This window comes from Myxocyprinus asiaticus, chromosome 2 (genome assembly GCF_019703515.2).
Source record: "Myxocyprinus asiaticus isolate MX2 ecotype Aquarium Trade chromosome 2, UBuf_Myxa_2, whole genome shotgun sequence".
Classification (NCBI taxonomy): Eukaryota; Metazoa; Chordata; class Actinopteri; order Cypriniformes; family Catostomidae; genus Myxocyprinus; species Myxocyprinus asiaticus.
This window is the reverse complement of record NC_059345.1, coordinates 34,723,713-34,736,048: the sequence shown is the minus strand read 5'-3', so window position 1 is coordinate 34,736,048 and position 12,336 is coordinate 34,723,713. Positions and strand designations below refer to the sequence as shown.

Genomic DNA, 12,336 nt, shown 5'->3' with positions numbered 1-12,336 from the left:
AGATGAATGCAGCAACGTACAGAGACATCCTTGATGAAAACCTGCTCCAGAGCACTCTGGACCTCAGACTGGGGTGAAGGTTCATCTTCCAACAGGACAATGACCCTAAGCACACAACCAAGATAACAAAGGAGTGGCTCCGGGACAACTCTGTGAATGTCCTTGAGTGGCCCAGCCAGAGCCCAGACTTGAACCCGACTGAACATCTCTGGAGAGATCTGAAAATGGCTGTGCACCGACGCTCCCCATCCAACCTGATGGAGCTTGAGAGGTCCTGCAAAGAAGAATGGGAGAAACTGCCCAAAAATAGGTGTGCCAAGCTTGTAGCATCATACTCAAAAAGACTTGAGGCTGTAATTGGTGCCAAAGGTGCTTCAACAAAGTATTGAGCAAAGGCTGTGAATATTTTTGTACATGTGATTTAAATTTTTGTTATTTTTTTATTTTTATAAATTTGCAAAGATTTCAAACAAACTTCTTTCACGTTGTCATTATGGGGTATTGTTTGTAGAATTTTGAGGAAAATAATGAATTTAATCCATTTTGGAATAAGGCTGTAACATAACAAAATGTGGAAAAAGTGAAGCGCTGTGAATACTTTCCGGATGCACTGTACCTCCTTGGTATTAGACCTCTTTTGTGTGTGGACGTGCTTTTAAAATGTCAATTGGTATTATTAGCTGACTGCCACGTAATGTATGGTAGGCATACAGTGTCTTATTCATTGTGAAACTGTGTTTTCTTAATGTCATGAATCGCACTGAAGGCCTAGACTTAAAATGCATGGGCTGCAGCTGGGTAAGGAGGAGGCAGGAACCGGATGAACAGTCAACGTAAGTTTTAATGACAAACTCAAAACAACATAAAACATAAGATATACACACACACACGCAGCGGCCGTGTGTCTCTCTCTCTCTCGAACTGGCATCTCCGGCTCCCCTTAATCTCGCTCTCCCACTGATCAGTTGACTCAGCGCTAGCCGTGCACCCTCATGGCCCGGCCATGCCCTCCTCCTCGTCACAATTATATTCTATAATGTGCGTAATAAAATTATGGTTAAATTTTTTGGATTACATGATTACATCACAAATCAGCCAAAGACAATAACTTGTGTGTTGTTATTGATTATGCTTCTAAATTTTAAAAGAGCAGTCTGAGCCAGAACCTGAAAAAAAAAAAAAAAACAGGTAGAACTACATACATTGATGAAGATGCAGTCCTATTCCTCATTTAACCACAAACAGAAATAACTTGACTTTCAAAGAGAGACAAGGGAAAACATCTGAGCAATGCAGTCTTTGCCTTGCAAAATTGATATCCATTGAACAAGACTTCACATCCAATCTTAAGAAGCATTTGGAGGATCTGTATGTAAACTATATTTGTATATATGTTATAAAGAATAAAGTATTTTATTTATTATGCTATGTATCATCTAGCCATGTGTGCATGCATCTCCCAAAATTGATCCACTGCATTGAAAGTGCTTAATATAATCCACAAATACACACTGGGCATTTGGTTTCGGTTTTAAATTCCATTTCTAAATTAAAGCACAAATAAATGCCCAATTGTTTGTTTTTGCACCCTGCATCAAAAATAACAGATTTCAAACAAGCCCTCGTCCACCTGTCCATAATTCTAGACACTCTTCACACATTTAGCAAACGAACATTTCAGAGGTGCCAATCACATGCAACTTTGTTCTTTTGTACCATGAAAATGCAATTCGGCCCATGAGTCAGGACTACAAAAATATAAAAAAGGCTGCATCTTTTAAAAAATAATTATAAGGAGGTACACATCATACATCTATAGAGACATTCGTACATGATATCTAGAGACATTCTCTCATTATTGATTTCAAAGCTGGATAATAAAAAATCCAATCCCTATTCCTGATTTCCTAAACAACAAATCTTTTAAAATGTAAAATACAAGCATGTTCTCATTGTCCTCTGTCTTGAGTAACATTAATTTTTATGACTCTTTAAGCACTTTTTTCAGGTTTTTATTTTTATTTTTATTTTTTTACAAATACACTCCAATGAAAGGAGTGTTAATTAGTTCTTTACTAAATGATTCGATTTTAATTAAAATATGCAATGAGTAATCCAGAAGTAATCAGATTACATGACCTAAAAAGTGTCATTTTATCAGTACCCAATTACATTTCAGAAGTAATCTACCCAGCACTGATTATATGAACATGCTCCTCCAGAACTATTGTTTAGAACTCCGTTTGAAAAAATACCTTTGCTAGCACCTAAGCAAAAACTTACTACAATAAACCAACTTAAATTGTATCTGTGGAGGCGGGTCGTGGCCGAGCGCCGTGCTGTGGGAGTGGGTCCGGGATTGATGAGTGGTGAATGATTTCCACCTGTGCTTAACACCTGTCTTGTGCTTCAGTGAGGAGTGACAGGAGCGTTTAAGGAGAGGAGACAGCGCTAAACGGGGAGAGAGAGCCCAGCTGATAAGCTGTCTGTGTGTTGGCCATTCCCTGTGCTGAAAAGCTGTTTATTTGTTTGCCACCTTTGATTTGTTGGAAGTTTTCGTTATTTTCGTTATCGATGCTAAGCGAACGGTTTTTGTTTAAATAAAAGTTTCCCAGTGTTGGAATCGCCGTCTCCGGCTTCCTCATTCCCTGGAGCTAAGGGATTTGTTGTAGTATCGCATACAACAGTTACTGTAGGAACAATTATGTTATTGCTAGCTACAAGACCGATGGAAGTTTATAGCACACTCTGCCCTCTGCTGGGACAGTGTGGGAAAATACATTTTCAAAGTTTCTGTTTTGTTTGAATGGCTTTTGACCAATGGTATTTCGCAAGATTTTCAAAGGCAACCTCAAAGCATGTCCACGATTAAAGATTAGAAACACTCCCTTCCCACTACCCATAAGTGTCTTTATGAAGACAAAGCCATGAATACAGCTCCATCATCTCTTAATAACACTGTTAAAGTGCAATACATGAACCCACTATGACAAAAGACATCCTTATGACGCACATGGTCATCCGTCATGTAAAAATATGTCTTTTGTCACGGCATAATGTTGCAAAGATATGGGGAGGAGGAAAGCAGATCTGCACTGCCTTTGTGTTGCTATGGATACGGGGCATGGGTGGAATGCTCTGAGGCCCAGTACTGCAGGTGCTTCTCCCTTTTGGGAATTTTAGCTGTTCAAAGATCTCAAAAGCACTCTTACTTTAAAACCCACCTCCAGGGCCAGAGAAGGTGTGTATGACTAACGCACAAATGGAGTCTGACATACGGTTTAAGCCCCTGTTCTAGATGACGCACATGCATTGTTTAGTTGTTTGCATCAACGTAGTTTGATGCAGAGGTGTGGTTTGCAGGTGCAAATTCAGGTAAGGCCAGTTTCTGGATACCCACAAGTGAGACAGGTCCCTCCCCTTGCCTCTTGCCTCTGAAAGAAAACTCTCTGAACTCTCAAACAATTCTACTTTAACCTTCCTTGATCATCTCACCTGCGCTCAACAGACAGAACTCTGGTAGGTTCAAAATTTTCACCTTAAATACATAGAAACCTAATGCGGATTGTGTACGGTTTTAAAATATGGCTGGTCTGGTATTGTTGTAAAATGGAGAACAGGTATTAGATGTCAGTGGTGTAATTGAATGCTATTTGAGCCTCAACAGTCTAAGTAATTTCACATAAAAGAAATAATAAATCACCTTTGGGACAAATGGCACACCATGCCTATTACAGGATAATATGCAACTGTAACATTTGTGTCAGTTTCTCCTGATGCTCAAAAGTAAACAATTATTAAATTCCTCAAATCTTGGGGAAAATTGTATCTTAACCACAGAAACATCAAACTTGCCAAATATATTGCACCTCAGTATATTCACTTTCCTTTCTGACTTCAATTTTTTCTTTCACTCTGCTTCATCATACCATGACGTAAGCCATGCCACATACTCTTTGCTGGGTAACCTGTTTTGGCACATTGTAGGATTATTCATAAAATATTTGTCTGAGAGAGAGAGAGAGCTCTATCTAATATGGTGAATGTGTGAACATGTACTTAGATATCTTTAGCACACAAAATGACCATTTTTGACATAGTCTTCTCAGAGAGCCTCAGAATTCTGAATGTAAACAAACAGAAAAATAATTAATGTCAATACAGAATTCCCCTTAAATTATCCATACAATTAAAGAATACAAATACAGTTTATCAACAACTGTATACATGTAAATAAGTACTATGTTTTTATTACACGTAGATTAGCAAAAGCAACACTTCCCTAGCAATTAGCATCTGGTTTATAGGACATGTCAGATTGACTGCTCTGAATACTGGGACACATCCTTTAACATCACATTATTACACTGTATTATTTCTTTAGCATTATCACACTGTGTAATTTGAGCTTGGTTGGTGAATTACAATGGTGGATGATAGCAGATAAACTGGTCAAACAAGAATAGCTGTGGAGTGACAATGAGTTGAAAATAGTTACTTAATTTGTCATTCGTATGTGAAGTTGTGTCCATCCCACAATACGTCACAATAACATATAGATACTGTATCAATTAATGACATGATCAGTGTATTCTTTGTCTCTCATGTCCAAAATATTTATTGTTTTAGTATATGTGTTTGTGTGAAAGCCAAACACTTTTATCAAATTTATTGTCATAGTTTCTCTCAAATTTGTATCTAAATATAGTTTGGGCATGTACTTTGTAAACACTACCACAGAATGCAGAATACTGTATTCTCAATTACAAGGTTGAATGGTGTACATTACACTTGCATTAAGAGGGCTTAGATACACTTCAGTGAAAACACTTGTGGGAGTGAAACAAAGGGTTGCTGAACTGAAGTTTCAGAGAAATAAAGACTGAAGAACACTTTCATTTTGATGCTCAGTAGTTTATACTTCCTCGAACATTGATTAATATGAGAGCGATAATTTGATTGATGTCAGGATTTTACACTAATTTAAGAGTCCCAAGAGCAGCATGGCTATTGTTAAACTACCAGCTGTACAGTGAGATCATGTAGCATTTGGCAACAATGTCTGTAAAACACCTTTTGTCACATCTGAAGTCCCTATATGAACATTTTCTTTCCTGTGTTGACGTATTTCCAATTGAAACAGAAAGTTGGGGCAAGACATTTAGAAGGACTGTCCTTTCCAATAGCTTTTAGTTGACATCAAAGCCATGAACATGGTTAGCTTCTTGCTATTGATTGTCAGAGGTATGTGGTATTAAGGGAAGGGACATTCTTGTTCTAGAGAGCATTTTATTGGACAAAATGAGAGAGTGCAGTATGAGTATCTGCTAAAAGTCAGTTTATGAATATTCAGATTATGTGTCTCCAAAGCTAACAGAACGGAACTATAATTTTGGAGAAAAAAAAATTGTCTTCCCTTACAAAAAATCTAAACTTGCTGCAAATTTGCGGCTTGTTATTTTCACATGCGAATTAGATTTTAATTCGCCGCAAATGTTTGCCAGAAGTTTGCAGCTCTTCACCGGTAGTGGTGAACCTCCGGCAAACCTTTGGCAACAAAGGACAATTTGCCGTAAGTTTTTCGCAAAGCTCATTTGCATGTGAAAATTATCAGTGGTGAAATTTTGGCAAGTTTGCGGCAAATTTCCCATGAACTCTCGATTTTGGCTGTTTGTGTTGTGAGTAGGCACATGACGGTATAAAATGTTTACGTCACGATAATTGCTTAAGTTTTATCACGGTACATGGTATTATCACTGTATTTTGACAACTGCATTACAAAAACAGGTTCAAGATAAACAACATTTATTGTTGTTCTTTTTATCAGAAATGTAATTTTTCAATAACAAACTGGCCTTTTAAATTAACAGATAACAAAGAACTGAACATTTTAAAAACTACCATCAACACCATAGATACATAGCCAAATAAAACATTAAAGGTGCTATATGTAATATTTTTACTGTACTAAATCATAAAATGACCATAATATGTCATTAGAGAATTACGAAACATGCTAAGTTGAAATACTGGCTTCTCCGATAACAATGCTACAGCCAGTATATTCTATTTTTAAGTTTCCATTCCGGGCTGGAATGTCTGTTTATGTTTTGGCCTGTGTGATCCTGCCCACTCACCAATAGTATTTCGACACCACTGGGTTGCCAGATTTCAACAAGTTTGCAGGCAAACAACACTGCGTGCTGCAGCCATTGAATCCAGCAAACGAACTGGATCAGAGATAACAGATTCCACCCGACCTAAAAAGCCTCGCCATCCGTCTAAAAACCACCATGACCAGAGGCGTAATAAAACAAGGATAAATATAGGAGATGCCTTTGGAAGATGGAGACAGCTTAAAGCACAGAAATCCTTTAAAACGGATGCTGAGATTACTAAATTGCGTGTCAATATTCTGGCAACTCTGCATGAGTTTGGAATCTGGGGCAGGGCAGACAACTCTCCAATATTTTGAATTTGGACTGCAGTACCCATTTAAAATGCTTGTTGTTAATCTTACATATAGCACCTTTAAGTTGATGTCAAAATATTTAAATGGTCATTATGCCACTGGGCCACAGTGATTACAGTTCACAGACCTACAACTAATATTAAAGTAAGGCTAGACTAATTTTAGCGAGCCAGCTACTAGGCTACAACAAGAGTATACGTGTTTTTTCTGGATAGCAAGCCAGTTGCTAAAATATAGCTAGGCTCTAGCTACAAATTTAATAACTGCAAGTTCCCTCACACTGTACGGCAAAGTACGATGACATTGCATTTCAACTTGAACTTAATATTGAAATCATCATTGTGCCACATTGCCATTATTATTTACAGGACTTAGTATTGGCTGATTACAGCTGTATTTTAGCTGTTACTACAAGACACAAACGTTACTGTTTAGCTAGCAGAGATTTAGCAAACTACTTTCGGCCACTTGAAAGCAAGTTACACATAATCTGCAAACAGCAGTTCACCTTCTTTGTCATCTTAGTTTTCGCAAAACGGTTTGGAAAAATGAGCAGAGCTGTCACAATTTACCTGTCCCGCAGATGAGCGAACATGTTGGAGGTGTTCTCGTGTTTCGTTGCCAATTTTCTGCCACATGTTATACACAAAGGGAAGCCATCTTCAACCAACAATCCTTCTGCATTTTTATGGAACCCAAAATTCTTCCACACTTCCGACTTAACCCTTTTAGAAGGCAGAAAAAGAGTAGGCTACGTTACTCCTTCAGCCATGCTTCTCGTCCACATTGGTTTTGTTTACATCAGAGTGCACATACAGGGAGTGTTGTCAATCTTGATTCATTGATGGGAAAAAAAACTACTTTGCGATCAGAAAAATCTAAACAATTTGGCTAAAAATTTATCTAGAATTGTTTACGGTATTTTGAAGTACCCAAGATAACAAAATCGTGCTTGTTAATTACCGTGATTTACTGTATTACCGAATACTGTCACATGGCTAGTTGAGAGTTTTGTCCTAAGTGAGACCACAATATCTCCTGTGATATGCACATTCCATTTATACACATATAACATGTCTTCTTTTGGCAGGTAGTGAAACCAGACATGAAGTGGCCACTTGGCATCACGCTCACACTCACATTCCTGCTGATACTTCAGAACTTCCAACAAGTGTCCACCCAGATACCCGATGAATGGAAAAGAAGTAATGGTACAATGCTTGAGGGTGACTATGGAGAACAGCCATCTAGTGAGGAAATAGCTAAAGTACCAATGGAAGGGAGTGAGGGTGACCCACAAAGCAATGAGGTTACACAGACAGAACCCACGAACAGCGAGAGCAGTTCAGAAGAAGGACAATCATTTGGCTACTTTTTGTTTAGTGGAAGTGGACAACTGGAACAGAAGTCCTCAAAGATAGAACAGATCCCTGTAGCAACACAAGGGCTGCCTGTTAACGACACAGTGGAAGTTACTTCTTACGGCCCTATTGCTACAACACCACCTCTTATGATCCCAGTTAATTCAAGTTTCAAACTTTCAGATACATCAGCAGAATCCAATGAAATACAGAACGAGTTGGCTGCCTCAAATACCACCACATCAGAGTCTGAGCAGATGAATCAAACTGCTCCTAACTACACATATCCTAGTTCAAATCCATACTCTACCACAACACAGAGCAGCCTTGATGAACCAGGTTCTCAGAGTTTGCTCCCAGAGGCAGAACCTGCCAACAGCACTACTAAGAGTCCGACCTCCACAACAACAGATGGGAAGGAAAGAACTACAGTGAGGCCATCTGAACCGCCAGTATACAAAACCACAAAGCCAATGATTCAACCAGATGTTCCAGAGGATATCACAACTGCTGCCCCAGACAGTGAAAATACAGACACAAACCTGACCGGACCTTTTGACTCCAGGGGGAATTCCGAAAGAGGTTAGATACACAGCATATTATAAGATTATGATAAGAGTGCTGCACTCAAATGAGTATTATTGTTGTTGTGTTTTTAAAAACATTGTAACATCATTGGTCACATAATTGGTACTTTAAAAGGAGTTTTGAATGCCCTTTTTATGTTGGTGTGAAGAAGAAAATAATTTCATAAAATCATAAACAATAGGTTTGGTTAGAATAAAAACCAAACATTTTAACATGAAAGTAGTTCACATATAGTTCCAAAGCTCACAAAACTTTTCTTTTCATCCCTCAAGCTAACCCACATTCTCAGCTTCTCCATTCAGTTACAAAAGCCATATTTGCCAGTGTTCTTCTGTGTTGGATTGGGTTTCGGGCTTTGTTTGTCCTCTGCTCTGTGCCAGAGTTTCTAGTTACCGACACCCCACCTTTCCTCACAATAAGAGTGGTGTTCACCCAGCAGATATTGGGAGGGTCTCCTTTTGAGGTCAGTTGTGGACCAATGTGGCATAGAAAACCTTTCCCACAATCTTTTTTTAGTAATAAGTCATTTCAATCACACTGTGTCCAACTACATCCAAGACCTCAAAACTGACCTAAAGTGAGGTTATATTTAAATATTCAGGTTTACTTTTATATGAATATTCAGATTATGTGTAAAGTTTCCTGCTTGCCCTTACAAAAAATCTAAACTAGCTGGTGATTTGCCACAAATGTTTGCCAGAAGTTTGCAGCTCTTTACTGGTAATGGTGAACCTCTGGCAAACCTTTGGCAACAAGCTTGCCGCAAAGCTAATTTGCATGTGAAAATTATCAGTGGCAAATTTGCCATGAACTCTCGATTTTTGTAAGGGTGGACTGTTTGGATTATATTAATTAATTGGAGGGAAAACGACCGGATTGAAATAAGCAATTTAACCATGAGTCACCTTTGATGGTGTTGGTGTGATTTAATTCATGACAAAAATTTAAACTCACAAAGATCAAGGTCCACAATTTCAACCACAATTATTGCTCAGTTTAAAATCTTAATTTTAAAATTCTGAACAACATAAGATTAACCAAAAGAAGAATATTCTCTCTTGTGCTGTTTATTTAAGATTCTATCTATCTCTATTCATAAATTTGGTGAAGTTTTACTTTTAATGATTTAAATAAATGATGTCACACAACTAAAAAAAGAATGTCTAATATCTCAAACACCAAACCAGCACAAACGCTCATTTTAGCGGCACAAATCAGCACAAACGCAGCACAAACGAATGGGATAGTTTTGGAGATGATTTAATTATATGGGGTGCCAACTTCACGGAGGTAAATGTACTGGTTTTAGGTTTTTTAGATTTAAGGGTATATTTTGTTTGTTGCAATCGTTGTTTAAATAAACTTAAAATATGTCTTTACAGGTTTCTCCTCAGATGTTACAGAGCAAAAGGAAAAGAAAGGACAGGGATGGGCAGTCGTCCTAGGCATTGGAATTGTTGTGGGGGTCATTGCCTTGGCAGCATTTATCATCATAAATCGAAGGAACAGAAGAGACTTCTCTCACAGAAAACTGGTGGAGGAGATGTCACCTGATCCAGGTAATACAAAACACTTCATTGTTATTATCTTCATCTCTATCACTGAATTGCATCGCTTTGAACCATGATCTATTTGAATGCACGTGAGTGCTTCCACATGAACATAAAACGAATACATTTTCACTCCTATGCTCCTATTTATTTATTTTGTTTTGTCTCATCTTATCATAGTTCTCAGGCTGGATAACAGTGAGCCACTGGACTTGAAGTTTGATGGATTTGGCTACTACAATCCAGGACTACAAGGGGGCAACATCCAGATGACCAACTTTCCACAGGGACGTTCAAACTAAGACTATGGGTGTGTCTCAATCAGCTCCCTAGTTAAGTAGTCAGGGCACTGATCAGTGAGTGGGACATTTTTTGGGCTGTCTCAATCGCAAAATCATTCCAGTGCACTGAAATTTTCGCTCCCTAAAAAATCCCACTATGCACCGTAAAAACCAAGGAGCATCCTTGCTCACTATGTTCCCTTACCAGAAACGTCATCATGTTCTCCGAAGTCTCTCAAATCTTTAGATGACGAGCACAAGTGTAAAACTAGAGAGTCAAAGCCTTATTTTCTCTTTAAAAGAGATGTTGTTTGTAATGTCTTTCATTAATAATTACCAGTTGCAACAACAAATTAACAGCAATAAATAAGATATTCCTGTTTTTAGAACAGCTACGCTGCGTTGTCATGGTAAAGTTTCAGGCGAAGATAAAGAGGAAGTGACGTACGTTTTTCATTACTCCCTTCATCAAGAGTGTTCCAAACGGCCATACATGAGACGCGAGTGCCCTGCTTCCTCCAGAGTTCCCACTTCAAGGGCTCATCCCTTCGGAGGGAGTAGGGCATAGGGATGCTCACTTCCGTTTGGAATCCGTCTACTGATTCATGACATAGGGAGCTAGGGAGCTGATTGAGACACAGGGTACATCTGTAAAGCCAAAGACACTTTATTTAATATTGCACCTATGTGAAGACAGTAATGAAGACAGATGTAATGAAGAAAAAGATTGTCATTTTTGAAGTGATTTGCCAAATGGATTCAAAAGGCAATTTTAAACTGTTCAAACAAAACTTTTTTTTAATTCTATTTTTGTTGAGTATTTAAATTGTCTGTAGAAACCAAAAAAACTGAAGAATAACTCTATAATGGGATATACTGTAGGAATTTAGCTTCTTTCTCATTGCTCTTTTGCTCCTGAGGGTCATCAAAATAGTTTACTTGACATAAATAAATATTGTATTATGTCAAAACCACAGTCAAATTTTCAATAAATGCTAGATAAGATGACACGATGTCCACCATGAAGACACAGCTCCTCTATGCGCATTAACTCTGTTTGGATGTATATAATAAGAACATTTTGTCAATGAATTGGAGGATCTACTGGCTTTTTGCTACCTTGAATTACATGACACATGCATACCACCTTTCTACCTAATTTTTGAAGAATGTATTAGTTTACAAAAGCTTTGTTTGTAATCTGAAAATGTACTGTAAAACAAAATAGAGAATCAAAAATATAATCAATTTTAAGATATGAATAATATAAATAAAAAATGATCAATAATATCTCAGTGTTTGTGTCAGTCATTTATATTTCAAAGGAATGTCCCAGCTTCAATAGCAGTTAAGCTATAGTGATAGCATTTGTGACATAATTTTAATTACCACAAAAATTTATTTCAACTTGTTGCACCTTTTTTTCAAAAAATAAAATAAAAAATGAAAAATCTGAGTTCTAGTGAGGCACTTACAATGGAAGTGAATGGGGCCAATTCGTAAATGTTAAAATACTCACTGTTTTGCCACAAGACATAAACAATATGCGTGTTAACAACATTTTAGTATTATAAAATTGCTTACCTTTTTTGTGTAATGCTGCCTTCAAGTGGCTGTATGAAGTTTCTATCTCCGAGTCGGCCATTCTTATTACAATGTCGCATAGTTCTTATTCATTGTGATGACTTCGCCTGGTCATTCATGTGCTTGGAACTCATAATTGCGATTTTCCGACTACACTTGAAAAGCACATCAAATTACATCCAATTTAAAAACTGTGTTGCCATGACGATGTAACACATCGATGTAACGATGATTTAAACAACTTTTCAGCTAAAATAATACACGTTTTAACAGAACAATTAATGTAAGTGCTTTTATAAAATTATAAGCTTTACATTTCTTCCTTTAAAAATCTCTAACAATTGGCCCCATTAACTTCCATTGTAAATGTCTCACTGTAACCTTGATTTTTGCTCTATCTTTAAGAAAAGGAGGGACGAATTGAAATTATTTTTTGTGGGAATCAACTTTATTCAAAAAATGCTGTCAACTGAGCTTCACTTGTGTTGAACCCAAAATAT

At 37.5% G+C, this 12,336-nt stretch overlaps 1 protein-coding gene across 1 annotated transcript; it reads left to right on the top strand.

Annotated features, from left to right (window-relative positions):
• Positions 1-3,396: 3,396 nt before the first annotated feature.
• Positions 3,397-11,530, top strand: LOC127415829 (mucin-15-like). The gene is made up of 4 exons (XM_051654813.1): positions 3,397-3,523; positions 7,567-8,415; positions 9,804-9,980; positions 10,152-11,530. Exons 2-4 carry the CDS (start codon positions 7,578-7,580, stop codon positions 10,271-10,273), a joined length of 1,137 nt encoding a protein of 378 aa, XP_051510773.1. The 5' UTR covers positions 3,397-3,523; positions 7,567-7,577; the 3' UTR covers positions 10,274-11,530.
• The last annotated feature ends 806 nt before the right edge of the window (positions 11,531-12,336 follow it).

What these genes read in the sequence shown, in the direction of transcription:
- LOC127415829 (XM_051654813.1), top strand. Translation starts at nt 7,578, where the DNA reads ATGAAGTGGCCACTTGGCATCACGCTCACACTCACATTCCTGCTGATA. An exon ending in CAGGGGGAATTCCGAAAGAG is followed by an intron (nt 8,416 to 9,803) that starts GTTAGATACACA and finishes ATGTCTTTACAG; the next exon opens with GTTTCTCCTCAGATGTTACA. An exon ending in GGAGATGTCACCTGATCCAG is followed by an intron (nt 9,981 to 10,151) that starts GTAATACAAAAC and finishes ATCTTATCATAG; the next exon opens with TTCTCAGGCTGGATAACAGT.